This window comes from Scyliorhinus canicula, chromosome 12 (assembly GCF_902713615.1).
Source record: "Scyliorhinus canicula chromosome 12, sScyCan1.1, whole genome shotgun sequence".
NCBI classification, from domain to species: Eukaryota; Metazoa; Chordata; class Chondrichthyes; order Carcharhiniformes; family Scyliorhinidae; genus Scyliorhinus; species Scyliorhinus canicula.
Genome location: NC_052157.1, coordinates 66,273,627 through 66,290,524, shown reverse-complemented (window position 1 = coordinate 66,290,524; position 16,898 = coordinate 66,273,627). Strand labels below are relative to the sequence as shown.

Sequence of the window (16,898 nt, the reverse complement as noted above, 5' to 3'; positions counted from 1 at the left end):
TTATAGAGTAGTCCAGGGGGAGGAGTCGTGGGCGGAGCCAAAGGTGGAGCCCTGTACAAACTCCTGAGCATTCCCAGAGCTACTCCCCCTAGTGGTCGGATAACGTTACTGCGCTTACAATGGTATTGGTAAATACAGTGTGAATTACTAAGTTACCCCAGGTGCCTTCCCTGACTGCATCTGCTCGATCCCCTTAACTAGCTCCTCCAGCTCAATCGGCGCACCCAACCCCTCCACCTGCACCTTCGGGAAAGAAAGCCCGTCGAGGAACCTCTCCATTCCCCTCCTCTCCCCCGTTGGCTCCAACCAGTACAGTTCCCCGTAAAAGTCCTGAAAAGACTATCTCTTGATCAGTTGGTGAATTCAGAATTATAAATGTTCTCAGCAGTGAATGTAAACCTAATGTGCTTCTGTTAATAGGTGTTTCTTCTGTCTTCTGGATGTTGTTTGGGAAGTTATTAAGGATTACATAGTGTTGTATTCTTTGGGGGTAATATTTGAATTGATGGGAAGACTTCCGGTCGGCGAGCGGAGCGGTCGCACAGAAGGGGGCTCCCGCGGGTCAACGAGGTCGGGGCCTGTATTTGGGGGGGCTCTCCGCAGTGGGAAGAGGAAGGAAGGGGAAGAGTCGAACCCCTCCGCAAAATTAGTGGCAGGGGAACCTCGGCGGTGGAGCGATCCGGCGGCAGCAGCAGCGGCGGTAGGGCACCAGAGCGCAGGCCAGGAGTGGAGCGGCAGCAGCCCGGACCGACGCGGGGCCGAGCCTGCGGAGAGGAGGGAACGGAGGAGCGGCCAGCGACCCAACCACCCCCACCGGGCGAGCGCGGGGTGCGGCGGCCCGGACAGAGCAGCGGGGACAGCAGCGGGGACCGACCCAACAACCCCCCCCCCCCACCGCCGACAGTCACCACCACGAGGCAGGAACAAAGGAAATCCGGACCAGAAGCCTCTCTCTCTCGACCCTGGGTGAGTGAGGGAAAAGGAAGGAAAAAGAACTCTTGCAAAAACAAAACTCTGAAACGAAAACTGTTAAAGAGTGGGCGGGGGGATAAATATATTATTTTCTCTCTTTTTTTCTCACCCAAAACAAGCCCACCTGAGAAGAGTTTTATAAAAGAGAAAAAATAAAGTGGTAAAGAAAAGAAGGGAGGAGAGAAGAAACAAAATAAAAATAGGGTGCGGAAAAGGGGGGAAAAGAAAAACAAGGGGAGAAGAAAAGATGAAAGGGAAGGGGGAGAAAAAAATACCAGAAGGGAGCCAAAGCAGAGGGAGAAGGGGCACCAGATGCAGACGGGGCAATGGGCGAGCCAGCTCAGGTGAGCGAATTAGCGCATGAAGCGACAGAACGGAAGTATCACCGCATCAAAAAGAGCTGGACAGACAGGTGCCCTCTCCCCCGGGGCCGGGGGCGGGGGGCTGGAATTGGAAGGCAGCCTTTACCGAGGCGCTGAGGGAGCATCAGCAGGTAATCAAGGTAGAGGCAAAGGCAGACATAGAGGCCGCAGTGCAGGCAGCAGTGCCCAGGGCCATGTCAGGGGTGCAGCAGGAGAAAGTGGATGCCCAAAGGGAGAAACTGGAAGCCCAGGAGGCGACCATTAAGGAGCTGGAGAAAGCAGCGACTGACATGAGCGACTGGGTCACGGCCCTGGAGAAGGAGGTGATGAGACTGGGCGCAACACAGGGGAGCCTGAAGGGCAGAGTAGACGACCAGGAAAACCGCTCACGAAGGCAAAATGTCAGGATAGTGGGCCTGCCAGAGGGGATCGAGGGTAGAAACCCCATAGCATACGTGGCCGAGATGCTGGGCAACTTAGTGGGGAGGAAAACCTTTCCCAATCCACCAGAAATGGACAGAGCACATCGGTCGCTGCGCCCGAAGCCCAAGGCAGACCACCCGAGAGCAGTCATAGCTAAACTGCACCGGTACCAGGATACGCAGACAATCCTGCGCTGGGCCAGGAAAAATAGAGCCTGCAAATGGGAAGGACACACCATTCGAATTTATGAGGATATTGGGGCAGATATAGCCAGGAGACTGGCAGAGTTCAATAGAGCGAAAGCCGCTCGTCACAGGAGCAACATGCGTTTTGGTATGCTGTACCCAGCGAAACTCTGGGTCACATACCAAGACAGGGAATATTTCTTTACAGCCCCCGCTGAGGCAAACAAGTTTGTCGAGGAGCACGGGCTGGAAAACCACCAGCGAGGGTAGGGACGAGGGACCCCTGGCAAGGGGCAATGACACACCGACGGGGGTGGGTGGAGAGGGGTGAGGCAATGCCAGGCCCCCCCGCCACGGCAAGAGCACCCTGAACAAAGAGCAAACCACTGCCCGAGGGACTGCTCCAGGTGGGAGGCCAGAGTAATGGAGAAGGGAGAGCAGGCGAGAGGGGTGCAGGGTAGGATGGGGGAAGAGCGGGCAGACAACCGCAGAGGCCAGGCAGGGGAGAAGCGAGACAGTAAACCCCGAGAGGGGGGCCACCGTACTAGCAGGAAAGTTAGCGCCGGGGGCACGCAACAAAGCAGGGCCGCAGTGCGCCCCCAACAGAGGGGAAGGCTCCAGACAGGGGAGACAGGGGCAAAGGAGGGGTATACGTGGGAGGAGGGAAAAGGGAGAGACCGGGGACGGAGGATACACAGGGAGTGAGAGACCGGGGAGTGGGGATGCAAAGAAGGAGGGACAAAAGAGGCAAGAAAAGGAACAGGGCTACAAAGTGCCACAACCAAGGGCTCGAAACAAGGAACAGAATAAAATGGGAAGGCCTTTAGAAAACCCACACACAGTAAACAGTGCCATCTTTTCCCAACTCATTTCTATTTCCTTCTCACTGCACCGCTGTTCCCCATTGTTTGGAGCAGTCATGTCCCATCATTTACCTGATGTCAAGCCCTGGTGCTATGTTCCTATTGGTCATGTCAATCAGTGCTGACACAAATAATGCCTCGCCTATTCCAATGTCTCAGGACACGCAAGTTTCTCCTTAGCCTTGTGGTGATCGTAGATCTGAGTAGATGCAATACAACTGAGCAAGCACTAGAGGGAGCACGGGAGAGCTATATATACACAGGGACAGGAAGTGACGACACACTTCACGGAAGGCAGAACTGAAAGCAGGACACAGACACAAACAAGCAGCATTTGAGGTAGCCATAAGTTAAGCTCTGAAGAGAGAACAAATTCACAATAAAGCATCTTCTCCACATTTGAGACTACGAGCTTTATTAAGACACGAGGAATAACACAAGCCTAATGGCCACCTCATCTGTGTAACAGTCACCCAGCAGACATGATTTCAAACTGAGAGGAGGGGGCAGGCTGCGCTGATTAGCATGAGAAAGCACAAATAGAAATTGTGATAAAACAAGACAACAGGAGCAAGTTCTTTCAAAAATACAATCTGCTGGAAATATTCAGCAGGTCAGATTGCATTTGTGCGGGTAGAAATGAAGGTGTGAAACATTTGCTTTTAGCTGTATGCTAAAATTTCACTTGGTTATGACTTGAAAGACCTGCCTGTTTTAAACATTCATCACTTAATTCAATTGAAACTCTCATCCATGCTTTTCCAGATGCTTCCTAAGATAGTTACTTTCAATGAAGGTATGAGCCACTGTTTTAGCTTAATACAAGAATGTGTGTTTGCTAAGCCTGCTTGAGAGAAAGGATCTGCATTTTATAATCCTGCTCTTTGCAGCTGCTATTAACCCTTCATGGGCTCTTTCCCTGTATCCTCTCATGTTTCTCTCAGACCAGATATTGCCAGACTTCCATGTTTCAAATGACACATCTTTCTGCATTTTCAACAATACTTTAGTGGACAATATATATTTAGAATCATAGAATTTACAATGCAGAAGGAGACCATTCAGCCCATCGGGTCTACACGGCCCATTGAAAAAGCACCTTACTTAAGCATACAGCTCCACGCTATCCCCGTAATCCAACCTAACCTTTTTGGATACTAAGGGCAATTTAGCATGTCCAATCCACCTTATCTGCCTTGGGCTGTGGGAGGAAACCGGAGCACTTGGAGGAAACCCATGCAGACACGGGGAGAATGCGCAGACTCCGCCCAGACAGTGACCCAAGCTGCGAATGGAACCCGGGACCCTGGAGCTGTGAAGCGACAGTTCTAACCACTATGCTACCACGCCACCCCCATTATTTGTATAATGACATATCGGAATGTGAAAATAGTTGACAAAACTAATTTAATGCCTTCTTAGCTCTTTATTCCGAGGAAAGAAGGTTTGAGCATATTTCATTCTGGGAGAAAACAGTTTCAACTGAATATGGCCAACGATTATGTTCAGAGTGAAGGAATCCCTTGGAACTGATGCTCTACATTCTAGGGTTTAAAGAGGTAGCTGTGGAGATATTTGTTATGATTTTCCAAAATTTCCTCAATTCAGAACACGCACAATGAACAAGAAATGTGATGCAATGGAGTTGTCAGGCCACTTCAGAGGGCAAGTAAATATTAGTTATGTGTTGAAATATGAAGTCACAAATCACATTGCATCATGCACTTAATGTAGGTAAATTATCAAATAAAGCTTCGAAGAGAAAAATCAGACAAAATTTGGCAATGATGATCACAAATCAATATTAACGCACATTGATCAAAAAAGGAGGTATTAATGAGTATCTAATGAGGAGGACTGAGAGAGGATAGAAGTTCAGAAATTTTAATTATTAAGGCTGAAGCAGCAGAAGGCATGACTTCCAATCAATGGAGGGTGAATAAAGTGCAACAAGCTTGAGTTAGAAGAATACAGAGTTCACAGAGGATTGCAAGAGGTTAGGGAGATAGTGTAGAATGAAGGAGTGACAAATATGTATGAGGCCAGAGTAAAAAGAACACATAAATGACCGTTGGTGTGAGGACGGCAGAAGATTAGAGATGAGAAGCATGAATAATCTTGGAAAGGAAGATTTGGAAGTCATGGAAAACATCCCAGATTGGCTCACAGCCGACAGTGAAAACCTCCAGACATGACGATAGTCTCTCCAGTGATGTAGGTAGCATCCTGTGAGCAGAGGAAGGAGACAGTGCCGGCGCACTCCTCTGGCTCACCAAGCCGACGCATTGAAATTATCTTCTCAAACTGTTGTCGCGAGTTGTCATCCGACCACAGGAAAGCGCTAAACTGGGTCTTGATGAGACCCGGGGCAATGCCATTGACACGGATGTTGGCAGGAGCCAGTTCATCAGCCAGCACCTTGGTCAGGCCCAGCAGCGCTGTCTTGCTGATACTGTACACACCAATAGTGGGGAAAGGCCGATAGCCAACGACAGAGCCCACCAGCACTATGGAGCCCCCACCCTGTAGCTCCATGTGTGGTACCACCAGCTTGGTCAGGAGGAAAGGCGCCTTGACGTTGACCTCGAAGGTTTTGTCCCAGACCTCCTCTGGGCAGTCCAATATCCTCCCAATAAATGGATTGGTCGCTGCATTGGAGACCAGGATGTCGATCCTTCCATGGCGCCTCAGCGTCTCATTGACCAGCAGCTCCAGGTCACCCTTTTTTCCCACATGGCAGACAATGCCCGAGACACTCAGACCCTCAGCCAACAGCTGCCCTAGGGCTTGGTCCACACTGTCCTGCTTCCGACTGCTGATCATGACCTGGGCACCATCTCGGGCCATGCGGCGGGCGATAGCCAATCCAATCCCCTTGGTGGAGGCGGTGACCACGGCTACCTTGCCACTCAACACTCCCAGCTGCATGGTGTCAGGAAAGTGGATTAAAAGTAGGAAATGCTGGGAATACTCAGCAGATCTCAGGTTGTTACTTCCTGCCAGACCACACCTTGCTCCTGGTCACGTGCCCTCAACCAGCGTGGTGACAGTTCGACCAATCTAAACCCGAGCGCGCAAAGGATGACGTCACCTCGCTTGCTTCGTCCAATCAGATGACAACCACAAGAACGTCAGCTGGGAGTCTCTCCCGACCCAAAGTGGTTCATCCGCCAGAGAAGGGGGAGGGGGCGGGCGCGAGGCTGGCAGGCGGGGCTACCCACACTCGGCGGACGGCGTCACCTTTTTTCCCTTCCGCCGTCCATTCTCCTTCCGGTCCGCCCGCATTTTCTGAAAAGCGAACGCCTCCATCTTTCCACTGAAGCCAGTACCTGCGCCCTTATCTCTACAAACTGCACTCATTTTTTACAATTTTATATTATCGTATTTTATTTCTGCTTTGCTCTTGAATTTATTAGTTTGTATTAATATTGATTATTAATATTGATTAATATTGAATATTTAAATATTGTTTTATAGACCTCAAGTTAAAATTAAGCATGATTGTACTTTGATTCAGTCAGAAACATGATCAATAGTGTTCAGTATTAATATTGTTAACTACGGATTTGTTTCTAAATTTGTTTTCATGTTGCTCAAAGCAAGCCATATTCTGGTGTTTTGTGTATAATCGCTATTTTTGTATTTCAGACTAGACTGCTCAAATAAAAGTTATTTTTTAAAACTACTTATTTTCTTTGATAAGCCTTGAACTACAAGCCAGGATGATGGATAACTTTGCACATAGGGTGCTCAACTGTGATACGGAGTCAGGAGATGCAGTTTTATTAATGGGCCGTATAATAATATGATTGCTGGAAGATGGGAGATGTCGTCAAAAGATGTAGCAACAACTTGGATAGTGTGAGGTTTGCAAGCCTTGAAGTGCCTGTGAAAAGAATTTGCTGAGGACTCTTGTCCATAAGACGTAGGAGCAGAATTAGGCCATTCGGCCCATCGAGTCTGCTCTGCCATTCCATCATGGCTGATCTATTTCTCACCCCATTCTCCTGACTGTGATGATAGGTATACGACCATCTGGAGATAATACGAGCAGTTCATCATCAAATTCTAAGATCTGCAAGTGTATATGTTATATGTTTTATTGTTGTAGTTCTACCATCCGATCAGTAGGTGGGGTGAGTACAGAGTCCCAGGACCAAAGATGCACCATGTGCTGCTTCTGAAGGTGCTTGTCAGGAGTTGTTATCAGTCGCGTTAGATATAGCTCTGCTGTATTTTTGTGTAAGTTAGTGACAGACGTTATTCCCAACTGTATTCATCTTAGACATTTTAGTTATTTGTTAATTTGTTACTATTCAATCCTGTCTGACAGAAAAGCAAGGGGTAAGAGGGCCAATCTATGGCTTACAAAGGAAATTAGAAATAGTACCTGATCCAAGGAAGAAGCATACAGATTGGCCAGAAAAATAATAGGTCTGAGGATTGGTAACAGTTTAGAATTCAGCAAAGAAGGACAAAGGGATTGATTAAGAAGGGGAAAATACAGTACGAAAGGAAGCTTGCAGGGAACATAAAGATTGACACAAAGAGTTTCTATAGATATGTGAAGAGAAAGTGATTGGCAAAGACAAATGTAAACTCCCTACAGACAGAAACGGGAATGCATAATAAGGGACAAATAAATGGCTGAGCAATTGAATACATACTTTGTTTCTGCCTTCACAAAAAGAGGACACAAATCAGATACCAGAAATGTTGGCGAATGAAAGGTTTAGTGAGAGGGAAGAACTGAGAACATTAGTAGAGAAATGGTGCTGGGAAAATTGATGGGATTGAAGGCAGATAAATCCCCAGGGCCTGAGAATCTGCATCCTCGAGTGCTTAAGGAGGTGGCTCTGGAAATAGTGGATGCATTGGTGGTCATCTTCTGGGATTCTATAGATGCTGGAACTGTCCCTGCAGATTGGAGGATAGCTCATGTCACTCCAATATTCAAAAAGGGAGGTCGAGAGAAAGCAGGGAATTATAGACCAGTAAACCTAACATCGGTAGTGGGGAAAATGCTTGAATCCGTTATCAAGGACTTTATAGGGGAACATTTAGAAAGCAGTGACAGAATCAGTCAGAGTCAGCATGGATTTATGAAGGGAAAATAATGCTTGACAAATCTGTTGGAATTCTTTGAAGATGTAACCAGTACAGTTGACAAGGGGGAACCAGTCGATGTGGTATATTCGGACTTTCAGAAGGCGTTTGACAAAGTCCCGCATCAGAGATTATTGTGCAAAATAAACGCATGGGATTGGGGGAAATGTATTGAGGTGAATAGAAAACTGGTTGGCAGAGAGGAAACAAAGAGTCGGGATGAATGGGTCCTTCTCAAATTGGCAGACAGTAACTAGTGGGAAGCTACAGGGATTGGTGCTCGGACCCCAGCTATTCACAATATATATTAATGATTTGGATGTAACATCTCAAAGTTTGCAGATGATACCAAGTTGGGTGGGATAGTGAATTGTGATGAGGATGCAGAGATCCTACAGCATGATCTGGACAGGTGGGGCGAGCGGGCAAATCAATGGCGGATGCAGTATTATTTGGATTAAAGACACTCAGTGATTTGGCCTCCACAGCCTTCTGTGGCAAAGTATTCCACAGATTCACCACCCTCTGGCTGAAGTAATTCCTCCTCAACTCAATTTTAAAGCATCGTCCCTTCAGTCTGTAGCCACCTGGGGTGGCCACATCCCGATTACAAAATGGACACTTGTAGAGAATGAAGGGAAAATTGGACAATGCTGAGAAAGCAAGCAGGTGCAAGGTTTGTCTGTTGATTGGATTTTGCAGCTCCCAGACAAGACTGATACTGCAAAGCCATTAGCATACTAATGAGCTATCTCTGGGGACAAAAGAGAAACGTTTAAGCAAACGATACCTAAGCAGACTCCCCGGCGCCATAGGAGACTGAAACAAAGCAGGCCAACGGTCACCTAGGGCCCGCCCAGCGATCAGGGCAGCCACCCCTTTATTGGAGGAAATCAATGCCAATGATTAGGATATGGTCCAATTAATTGGGGCCAACTTCAAGGCCCACCCAAAAGCGCGCAAAGCCCCTTTGTGGTATAAGAAGAAGCTCCCAAGAGAGAATCTTTCTTCTTGGGCTTGGCTCTCAGCAGAGAGAGACCTGCCTAGCAGCTGCACCAGACAAGTAAGTCCAAAGTCAACGCACGCTATGAGATAGACGCTCCTACCTACTATTCTAGACAAGTTCGATGCCAGCAGCCTCAGAACCGGACAACGGCCATTGTTCCTCTGACTGGGCACCCGAAGCAAAGTATAGGCTTTTAGTAGTAGTGATAGTTCAGTTAGTAGAATTTGTGCATGAGTATAATTGACTGTGTAAATAAATGAGTATTGATTTTGAACTTACTAACTGGTGTATCCAGTCTTTGTTCAGTATTTGGTTTTGAACCTTGTGGTGGTGTCGGAAAGATACCTGGCGACTCTTGAGCAAGCATAATTAGAATTAAGGACGGTGACCATATTAACCGCCATAAACAGAGCCAATTAAGGAGAGAGCATAATGAGCAACATTTACTGGCGACATCTGACGGGACTCGACTTAGAAGTGGCCCCACCACTCCGAGAGAACCCAAAATTGAATTAGATATCCAATTATAAACAGAAAAACCACAAGTGTTTAAGCAGTACTGATCAAGCCTCCAGAATTCGGAAGTGTGTTAATGCATGCGTGTTAACAGGGATATAAGTTAAACCTAGAGATTTTGTTGCGTCAAACTCGGGAGTTTTGTAGGCCGGAAATTAGAATAAGCTTGTTTATATCACCACTTTATCACCCCCTGTTCAAAATTTAGTAGAGAACCCAGAGATAGAAAAGATGGTAATGGAGGCAATGGAAAGCCTTATGAACTCCCAGGAATTTGAGGTCGCAGCAACCAGCAGAGTAGGACAGTGTCCCGTTTGGGAAGAAGAGATCAGGAAATATCTCAAAGGGAAAGGATGGCCCCTTTGGAGTGAATTCTGCGCTAATGAGGAAACAATTCCCGGGAGTATAGGACATACTTGGTGGGAGAACCTGACAGAGATCCACAAGAAGAGCTTGGGAAAAGCTCGCTAGCCGGTGGCAACCGTGTCCTGTCTGGCACAATTGCGAGGCACCAAGGAGGTCATTTGGACGCTCCGTAAAGAGATAGAGGAGAGAGATAGAACCAGTAACGTAGACGTGTGTGAGATAGAGAAGGAGAACAGTGATTTGAGAGAGAACAGAGAACAGTACAGCACAGAACAGGCCCTTCGGCCCTCGATGTTGTGCCGAGCAATGATCACCCTACTCAAACCCACGTATACACCCTATACCCGGAACCCAACAATCCCCCCCTTAACCTTACTTTTTAGGACATTACGGGCAATTTATCATGGCCAATCCACCTAACCGCACATCTTTGGACAGTGGGAGGAAACCGGAGCACCCGGAGGAAACCCACGCACACACGCGGAGGACGTGCAGACTCCACACAGAGAGTGACCCAGCCGGGAATCGAACCTGGGACCCTGGAGCTGTGAAGCATTTATGCTAACCACCATGCTACCGTGCTGCCCAAAGTCTGCTCCAAAGTTAGCAGGAAATGACAGAGAGGTGGATGATGCCAAGAGGGCACACCGGTCTTGTCTCGCGCACTTAAGTAGCATCAAGACGCAGTACGATAAGGCCTACCAGGGCACACAATGTGCGGTCTTGGTAAGACAGGAAACAGAGCGGCAGGTAGAAACATTACAGAAACAGTGCAATGATTTGAAAGCAACCCTACGAGCACTCCATGCTTCCACAACGGAAGAAAGGCAGAGCTCTGTAGACCACGCAAAGTGCCGGAAGCAAATTGCAGAATTGCAATCCCTGCTTTCAGTTCAAAATGGATTTCAGAGTACATTCGGACCCCAATTAGATCAGGAAAACGGCCCCGATTGGCAGGAATTAAATGAAACGGCCTATAGATACGTACATGGAGCATGTACGCAGGAGAAACCCCAGAAAAGGAGAGCACCCCAACCCCCCATTGAACAGGCAGAACATACCCCCATGAACCCAGTAACCACACACTGCAGGGCCGCAGCAGAAGGAGAAGCAGATTTTCTCCACACAACCCCCTTGACCGTGACCCAATTACGGGACTCGTGTGGAAAAATTACACCGTTCCTTCCCACATCAGACCCCCACCAGTTTTTCGCGAAAGTTAAACAGCAGGCCACCATGTACGGCCTGGACGAGAGAGAGCAGGTAAAGCTCACAGTTTTAAGCCTCGACCCATCAATCGTGGCAGCCCTTCCTGACCCACAGAATGTAGGAGGAGGCACACTTCAAGAGATGCACACAGCAATCCTTGATGCGATCGCTACAACAGGGGAGATCCGGTAGAAGGCCTAAACAAATGTAGGCAAAAGAAGACAGAGCACCCCACAGCGTTTGCTGGACGCTTGTGGATTCACTTTACCGCAGTTTTGGAGAATTAGCCCACGCCCATTTGTCCGCAGATAACATGGCCATATGGACTCGAATCCTGGTCTCATGCAACAGAGCCAGGACAGAGAGCGTGCGCAAATTATGACCCCTCAGACGAGGCCCACAATGAAAAATGGATTTTGAAAAGGTTGTCCCGCATTTGGGAGCAATCCGTACACAACAAACCGCATTTATCAGACCCGAGGAAGAGCAGGCAGATGCAGACATGCATACAGTAAAAGCGCACCAGAACCCCGCATGGGTAAATGAGGGCAGGAACAGCCCACGCCAGCCCAAATCACAGGAGTGTTACAACTGTGGACAGTTAGGACACTTTGCACGAGAGTGCAACGTGCCACAGAAACAGCAGAGAGCCCAACAGACAGGCACCCTAAATAGGAATAGGGCAAAGCCGATTCATAGCATTAGTGCCCGTTCAGACAATGGAGACATGAACGGCACCAACTGACGGTGTTCAGGCTCCCCAGCTTGGGTCTGCGACACCCTTTGGGATAAGTCTGGTCGACCGGTCGTAGCAGGCAAAGTCCGGGGACAGTCCTGAATTTCTTTGGGACACAGGAGGGTCCCACACCACACTCAATTCCTCCACAATGTTTCATAGAGACACGTGGCCCACAACAGACACCATTATACTCAGCTGCTTTACAGGTCATTTACAACAGGGACACATCACAGCCCCTGTAGCGATACAGATAGGAAACATCACCACCAAGCACTCCATAGTTTTAGTTGATCTGCCCCACACAGCAGAACATATCTTAGAGATTGATTTCATGAGCTCCCACAACCTTTCCTTTGATCCAGGTAACAAATGTGTTTGGAGAATGGCAAAGGCAGCACGAGCCCCCGCCACGCTCGCAGTTGGAGAGTACGAGAATAGAATAAGCTCAGTAGGAGACTTCTGGTTCGACCCTTGAACCATTAGTACAGACAAACAGGTTAGGGCAGTCCTGCAAGAACACAAAGCAGCATTTGCACAGCACAAGCATGACGGTGGCAGAATGTCTGGCTCTGTGAAGATTACAGATCCTGACCCCAGAAGCAGTACGGATTTCCCCAAGAAGCAGAGGGAGAAATCTCGAAAGTAATGGATAGTTTACTAGCCCAAGGCGTGCTGAGGTCAATAGCCTCCATGAACAATGCCCCAATTTGGCCCGTCAGGAAACCGGATGGATCATGGTGACTGACCATTGATTACCGGGAACTGAACAAAGTGACCCCAGCAGCAGCCCCCACCGTAGCCATGAGTCCCAAGACCATGCTCAAACAGATACCCCAGTCAAAATTATTTTCAGTTTTGGACATTAGCAATGGCTTTTGGTCCATTCCATTGGCTAAAGCGTACCAGTATAAATGCGCCTTCACATTTAAAGGACAGCAGTATACGTGGACGTGCCTTCCACAAGGCTTCCACAACTCCCCCTCCATTTTCCACTGACAGCTACCAAATGGATTAGCTAAATTTTCCCGCCCCGATTGTCTGGTCCAGTATGTAGACGACTTGCTACTACAGACAGACACAGAGGCAGAGCACATTTCACTTCTCGCAGAACTCCTAGGACTTCTGAAAGAAACTGGTTGTAAAGTTAATCCCCAAAAGGCCCAGATTTTGAAAGAAAAAGTGATTTACGTGGGTGCAGTAATCACTCATGGTAAACGCGAGATCGAGCAAAAGAGAATTGACTCCATCGTCAAATTGCCCCTTCCCCACAATGCCTCAGCCCTCCAGTCATTTCTAGGACTGGTTGGCTATTGCCGAAACCATATTGACGGTTTCGCCACTGATGGAACCATCAATTCACCAGACACGTGTTTCCAATATGAATCTAGGCTTTAATCGACTTACTTCAGAGTCAGCCTGTTACAAGTTGATGAACTCTTAGTGAACTCAGGCTGACTCTGGACAAGGGTATTTATACAGCAGCACTAGGGGGAGGAGTCGTGGGCGGAGCCAAGGGTGGAGCCCAGTACAAGTTCCTGAGAACTCCCAGAGCTACTCCCCCTAGTGGTTGGATAACGCTACTGCGCTTACAAAGACAGTGTGAATTATCATATCATATGTATTACATTCACCACATTCACCCCCTGCAAAAAATCAAGTCCGGCGGGGGTGGTGGTCTACAACGTCAGTTTGTCCGGTGGTCGAATTGTCCGCTGTGATCTGCGGAGCACCAGGGTTGCAGCCTCTTGCAGTGACTGGATGGGTGTTGTGTGCTGGGGTACGATGGCGGACTCCAGGGAGGGTTGTATCCGAGCTTCATACACTCCTGGTTCGACCGGGGACTGGGGGCGCTGGGGGCTGGCCGGTGCGGGGGCGCGGAACTGGTGGAACGAGCTCGCGGGCTCAGTCGCGGAAGGGGGCGGCAGCATAGGGTGTAGGGTGAGAGGTCCTTCTATGGGGGTAGAGGGGGCGCTGGATCCAGCTGGTGCCAGATCCCGGAGGAAAATCGTGTCCTGACGGCTGTCAGGGAACTCGACGATGGCGTACTAGGGGTTGGAGTGGAGCAGGCGCACCTTTTCAACAAGGGGGTCGGTTTTGTGCGCCCTGACATGTTTCCTCAGAAGTACGGGTCCCGGCCTCTTCAGACATGCCGGAAGTGAGACCCCCGTGGTAGTGCCCTTGGAAAAAAATGAAGAGCCTCTCGTGAGGGTTCTGATTGGTCGCCGTGCACAAAAGGGACCTAATAGCGTGGAGCGCGTCTGGGAGGATTTCCTGCCACTGGGAGACTTGGAGCTTTCTAGACCGGAGGGTCAGTAGGACGGTCTTCCAGACCGTCGTGTTCGCCCTCTCCAGCTGCCCGTTCCCCCTGGGGTTGTAGCTGGTAGTCCTGCTCGAGGCAATGCCCTTGTCGAGCAGGTACTGACGCAGCTCGTCGCTCATGAAGGACGAACCCCGGTCGCTGTGTACGTAGCTGGGGAAACCAAACAGGGAGAAGATGCTATGCAGGGCCCTAATGACTGTGTGAGAGGTCATGTCGGGGCACGGGATCGCGAATGGGAAACGGGAGAACTCGTCTACGACGTTTAAAAAGTAAACGTTCTTGTTAGTTGAGGGGAGTGGCCCTTTGAAATCAATCGCGAGGCGTTCAAAGGGCCTAGAAGCCTTGACCAGGTGGGCCCTGTCTGGTCTATAGAAGTGCGGTTTGCACTCCGCACAGACCGGGCAGTCCCTGGTGACCGCTTTTACCTCCTCTTTGGAGAAAGGCAGATTTCGGGCCCTGATGTAGTGGGCGAGCCGGGTGACCCCTGGGTGGCAGAGGTCATTGTGGATGACTTTTAATCGGTCAATCTGCGCACTGGCGCATGTCCCGTGGGATAGGGCATCCGGTGGCTCGTTGAGCTTCCCGGATCGATATTTAATATCGTAATTGTAGGTGGAGAGTTCGATCCTCCACCTCAGAATTTTGTCGTTTTTAATTTTGCCCCTTTGCGAGTTGTCGAACATGAAGGCAACCGATCTTTGGTCGGTGATGAGGGTGAACCTCCTACCTGCGAGGTAGTGCCTCCAGTGACGGATAGCCTCCACAATGGCTTGTGCTTCTTACTCGACTGAGGAGTGTCGGAGTTCTGAAGCGAAGAGTGTACGGGAGAAAAAGGCGACTGGTCTCCCTGCCTGATTTAACGTGGCTGCAAGAGCTACCTCTGAGGCGTCGCTCTCTACCTGAAATGGAATGGATTAATCCATCGCCTGCATGACCGCTTTGGCGATGTCCTCCTTGATGCCGTCGAAGGCCTGGCGTGCCTCGGCTGACAGGGGAAATCGTGTGGCCCTAAAGAGTGGGCAGGCTTTGTCCGCATATTGAGGGACCCACTGGGCGTAGTAGAAGAAGCCCAAGCACTGTTTGAGGGCCTTGGGGCAATGGGGGAGGGGGAGTTCAGGTCTGGGCCCAGGACTCCGTTTTCTACAACATAGCCGAGGATGTCTAGTCTGGTTGTGCGGAAAACGCATTCTCCTTGTTATAAGTGAGATTTAATTTCTGTGCCGTTTGGAGAAAAGGTTGGCGTCGTGGTCCTACTGGCCATAGCCGCAGATGGTGACATTGTCCAAGTACGGAAACGTGGCCCGCAGCCCGTACTGGTCCACCATTCGATCCATTGCTCGTTGGAACACCGAGACCCCATTAGTGACGCCGAAAGGGATCCAGAGGAAATGGAAGAGGCGGCCATCGGCCTCGAATGCCGTGTAGTGGCGTTCCTCCAGGCGGATTGGGAGCTGGTGGTATGCAGACTTCAGATCCACCGTGGAAAAGAGCCGGTACTGGGCGATCTGGTTTACCATGTCTGCAATCCTGGAGAGGAGATACGCGTCGAGGAGCGTAAATCTATTTATGGTCTGACTGTAGTCGACCACCATACGGAATTTTCCCCCGGTCTTAACGACCACCACCTGAGCTCTCCAGGGACTATTGCTGGCCTCCATAATCCCCTCACTGAGAAGCCTTCGGACCTCTGCTCTGACAAATACGCTATCCTGCAGGCTATACCGCCTGCTACGAGTGGCTACGGGTTTACAATCCTTTGTGAGATTGGCGAAGAGGGGAGGGGGGGGGGATTCGCAGCGCAGCGAGGCTGCAGATCGTGAGTGGGGACAGGGGCCCGTCGAAGCTGAGGGTGAGGCTCTTGGAAGTCTAGGCCTAATAAGAGTGGCGCGCAGAGTTCGGGCAAAACGTAGAGTTTGAATTTCGAGTAGCTAGCGCCTCGGATTGTAATGCGCCCCTTGATCTGGACCGAATGGGAGCCTGAAGCGAGCAAGATAGTTTGCTGCACGGGGAAAACGGGGAGCGAACAGCGTCTTACCAGGTCTGGATGTATGAAGCTCTCAGTGCTCCCGGAGTCGAAGAGGCATGGCGTTCTGTACCCGTTGATATGGACCTCTGCCATCGAGTTTCATAGATTCTTTGGTCGTGATTGGTCCAGGGTGACCGCGCTGAGTTGCGGGTAGTCGGCGGCTCGATCAGCTGTGCTTGAGTGGCCCCGTGATGACTGCCCTCTGAGTTCATAGTCGTATTCTTCCGCTGAGTTGTCCGAGCGCGGAGATGCCGATTGGGCCCGTGGATCTCACGTTGCGGACGGCGAGGAAGATAGTGTCCAAGATGGCGGCCCCCATGAGTCGCACGTGGCCGGCCGCGTGGTGGAGGTTTGCCAAGATGGCGGCCCCCATGGATCGCATGTGGCTGGAGGGGGCGGAGTCGGGGCATAGGCCGTAGCGTTTTGGGCCCGCGCGCCTGCGAGTGAGGAGAGCGATTATTTTGAGTCGCTGGGGAGTTGGAAGCTGGGGCCCTTTTAGCGAGGCACACTCTTGCGTAATGGCCTTTTCGCCCGTAGCTGCTGCAGGTCGCGTTGCGGGCCGGGCAGTGCTGCCGTGGGTGATTCTAGCCCCAGAATTGGCTGGCTGGAGCATCATAGTGGCTGGCTGGGGCAGCATGGTGGCTGGGCGGCCGCGTAGTACAGGCCTGGGGGAGTCGCTGGTCGGGGGCCCATGATTGGGTCGCGGGGTCCGTGGGGAACGAGTTAAGGCTGCCGAAGGAGACCTCCATCGTGGCAGCAGCTTCCACAGTCGTTTCTCGGCCCCCTTTTCCAGCAGTCGTTGGCG

General features: G+C 50.1%; 1 protein-coding gene across 1 annotated transcript; it reads right to left on the bottom strand.

The window, feature by feature from the left end:
- Positions 1-4,195: 4,195 nt before the first annotated feature.
- On the bottom strand, positions 4,196-6,014 carry LOC119974964 (dehydrogenase/reductase SDR family member 4-like). The gene has a single exon (XM_038814354.1). It carries the CDS (start codon positions 5,731-5,733, stop codon positions 4,969-4,971), a length of 765 nt encoding a protein of 254 aa, XP_038670282.1. The 5' UTR covers positions 5,734-6,014; the 3' UTR covers positions 4,196-4,968.
- Positions 6,015-16,898: the final 10,884 nt, after the last annotated feature.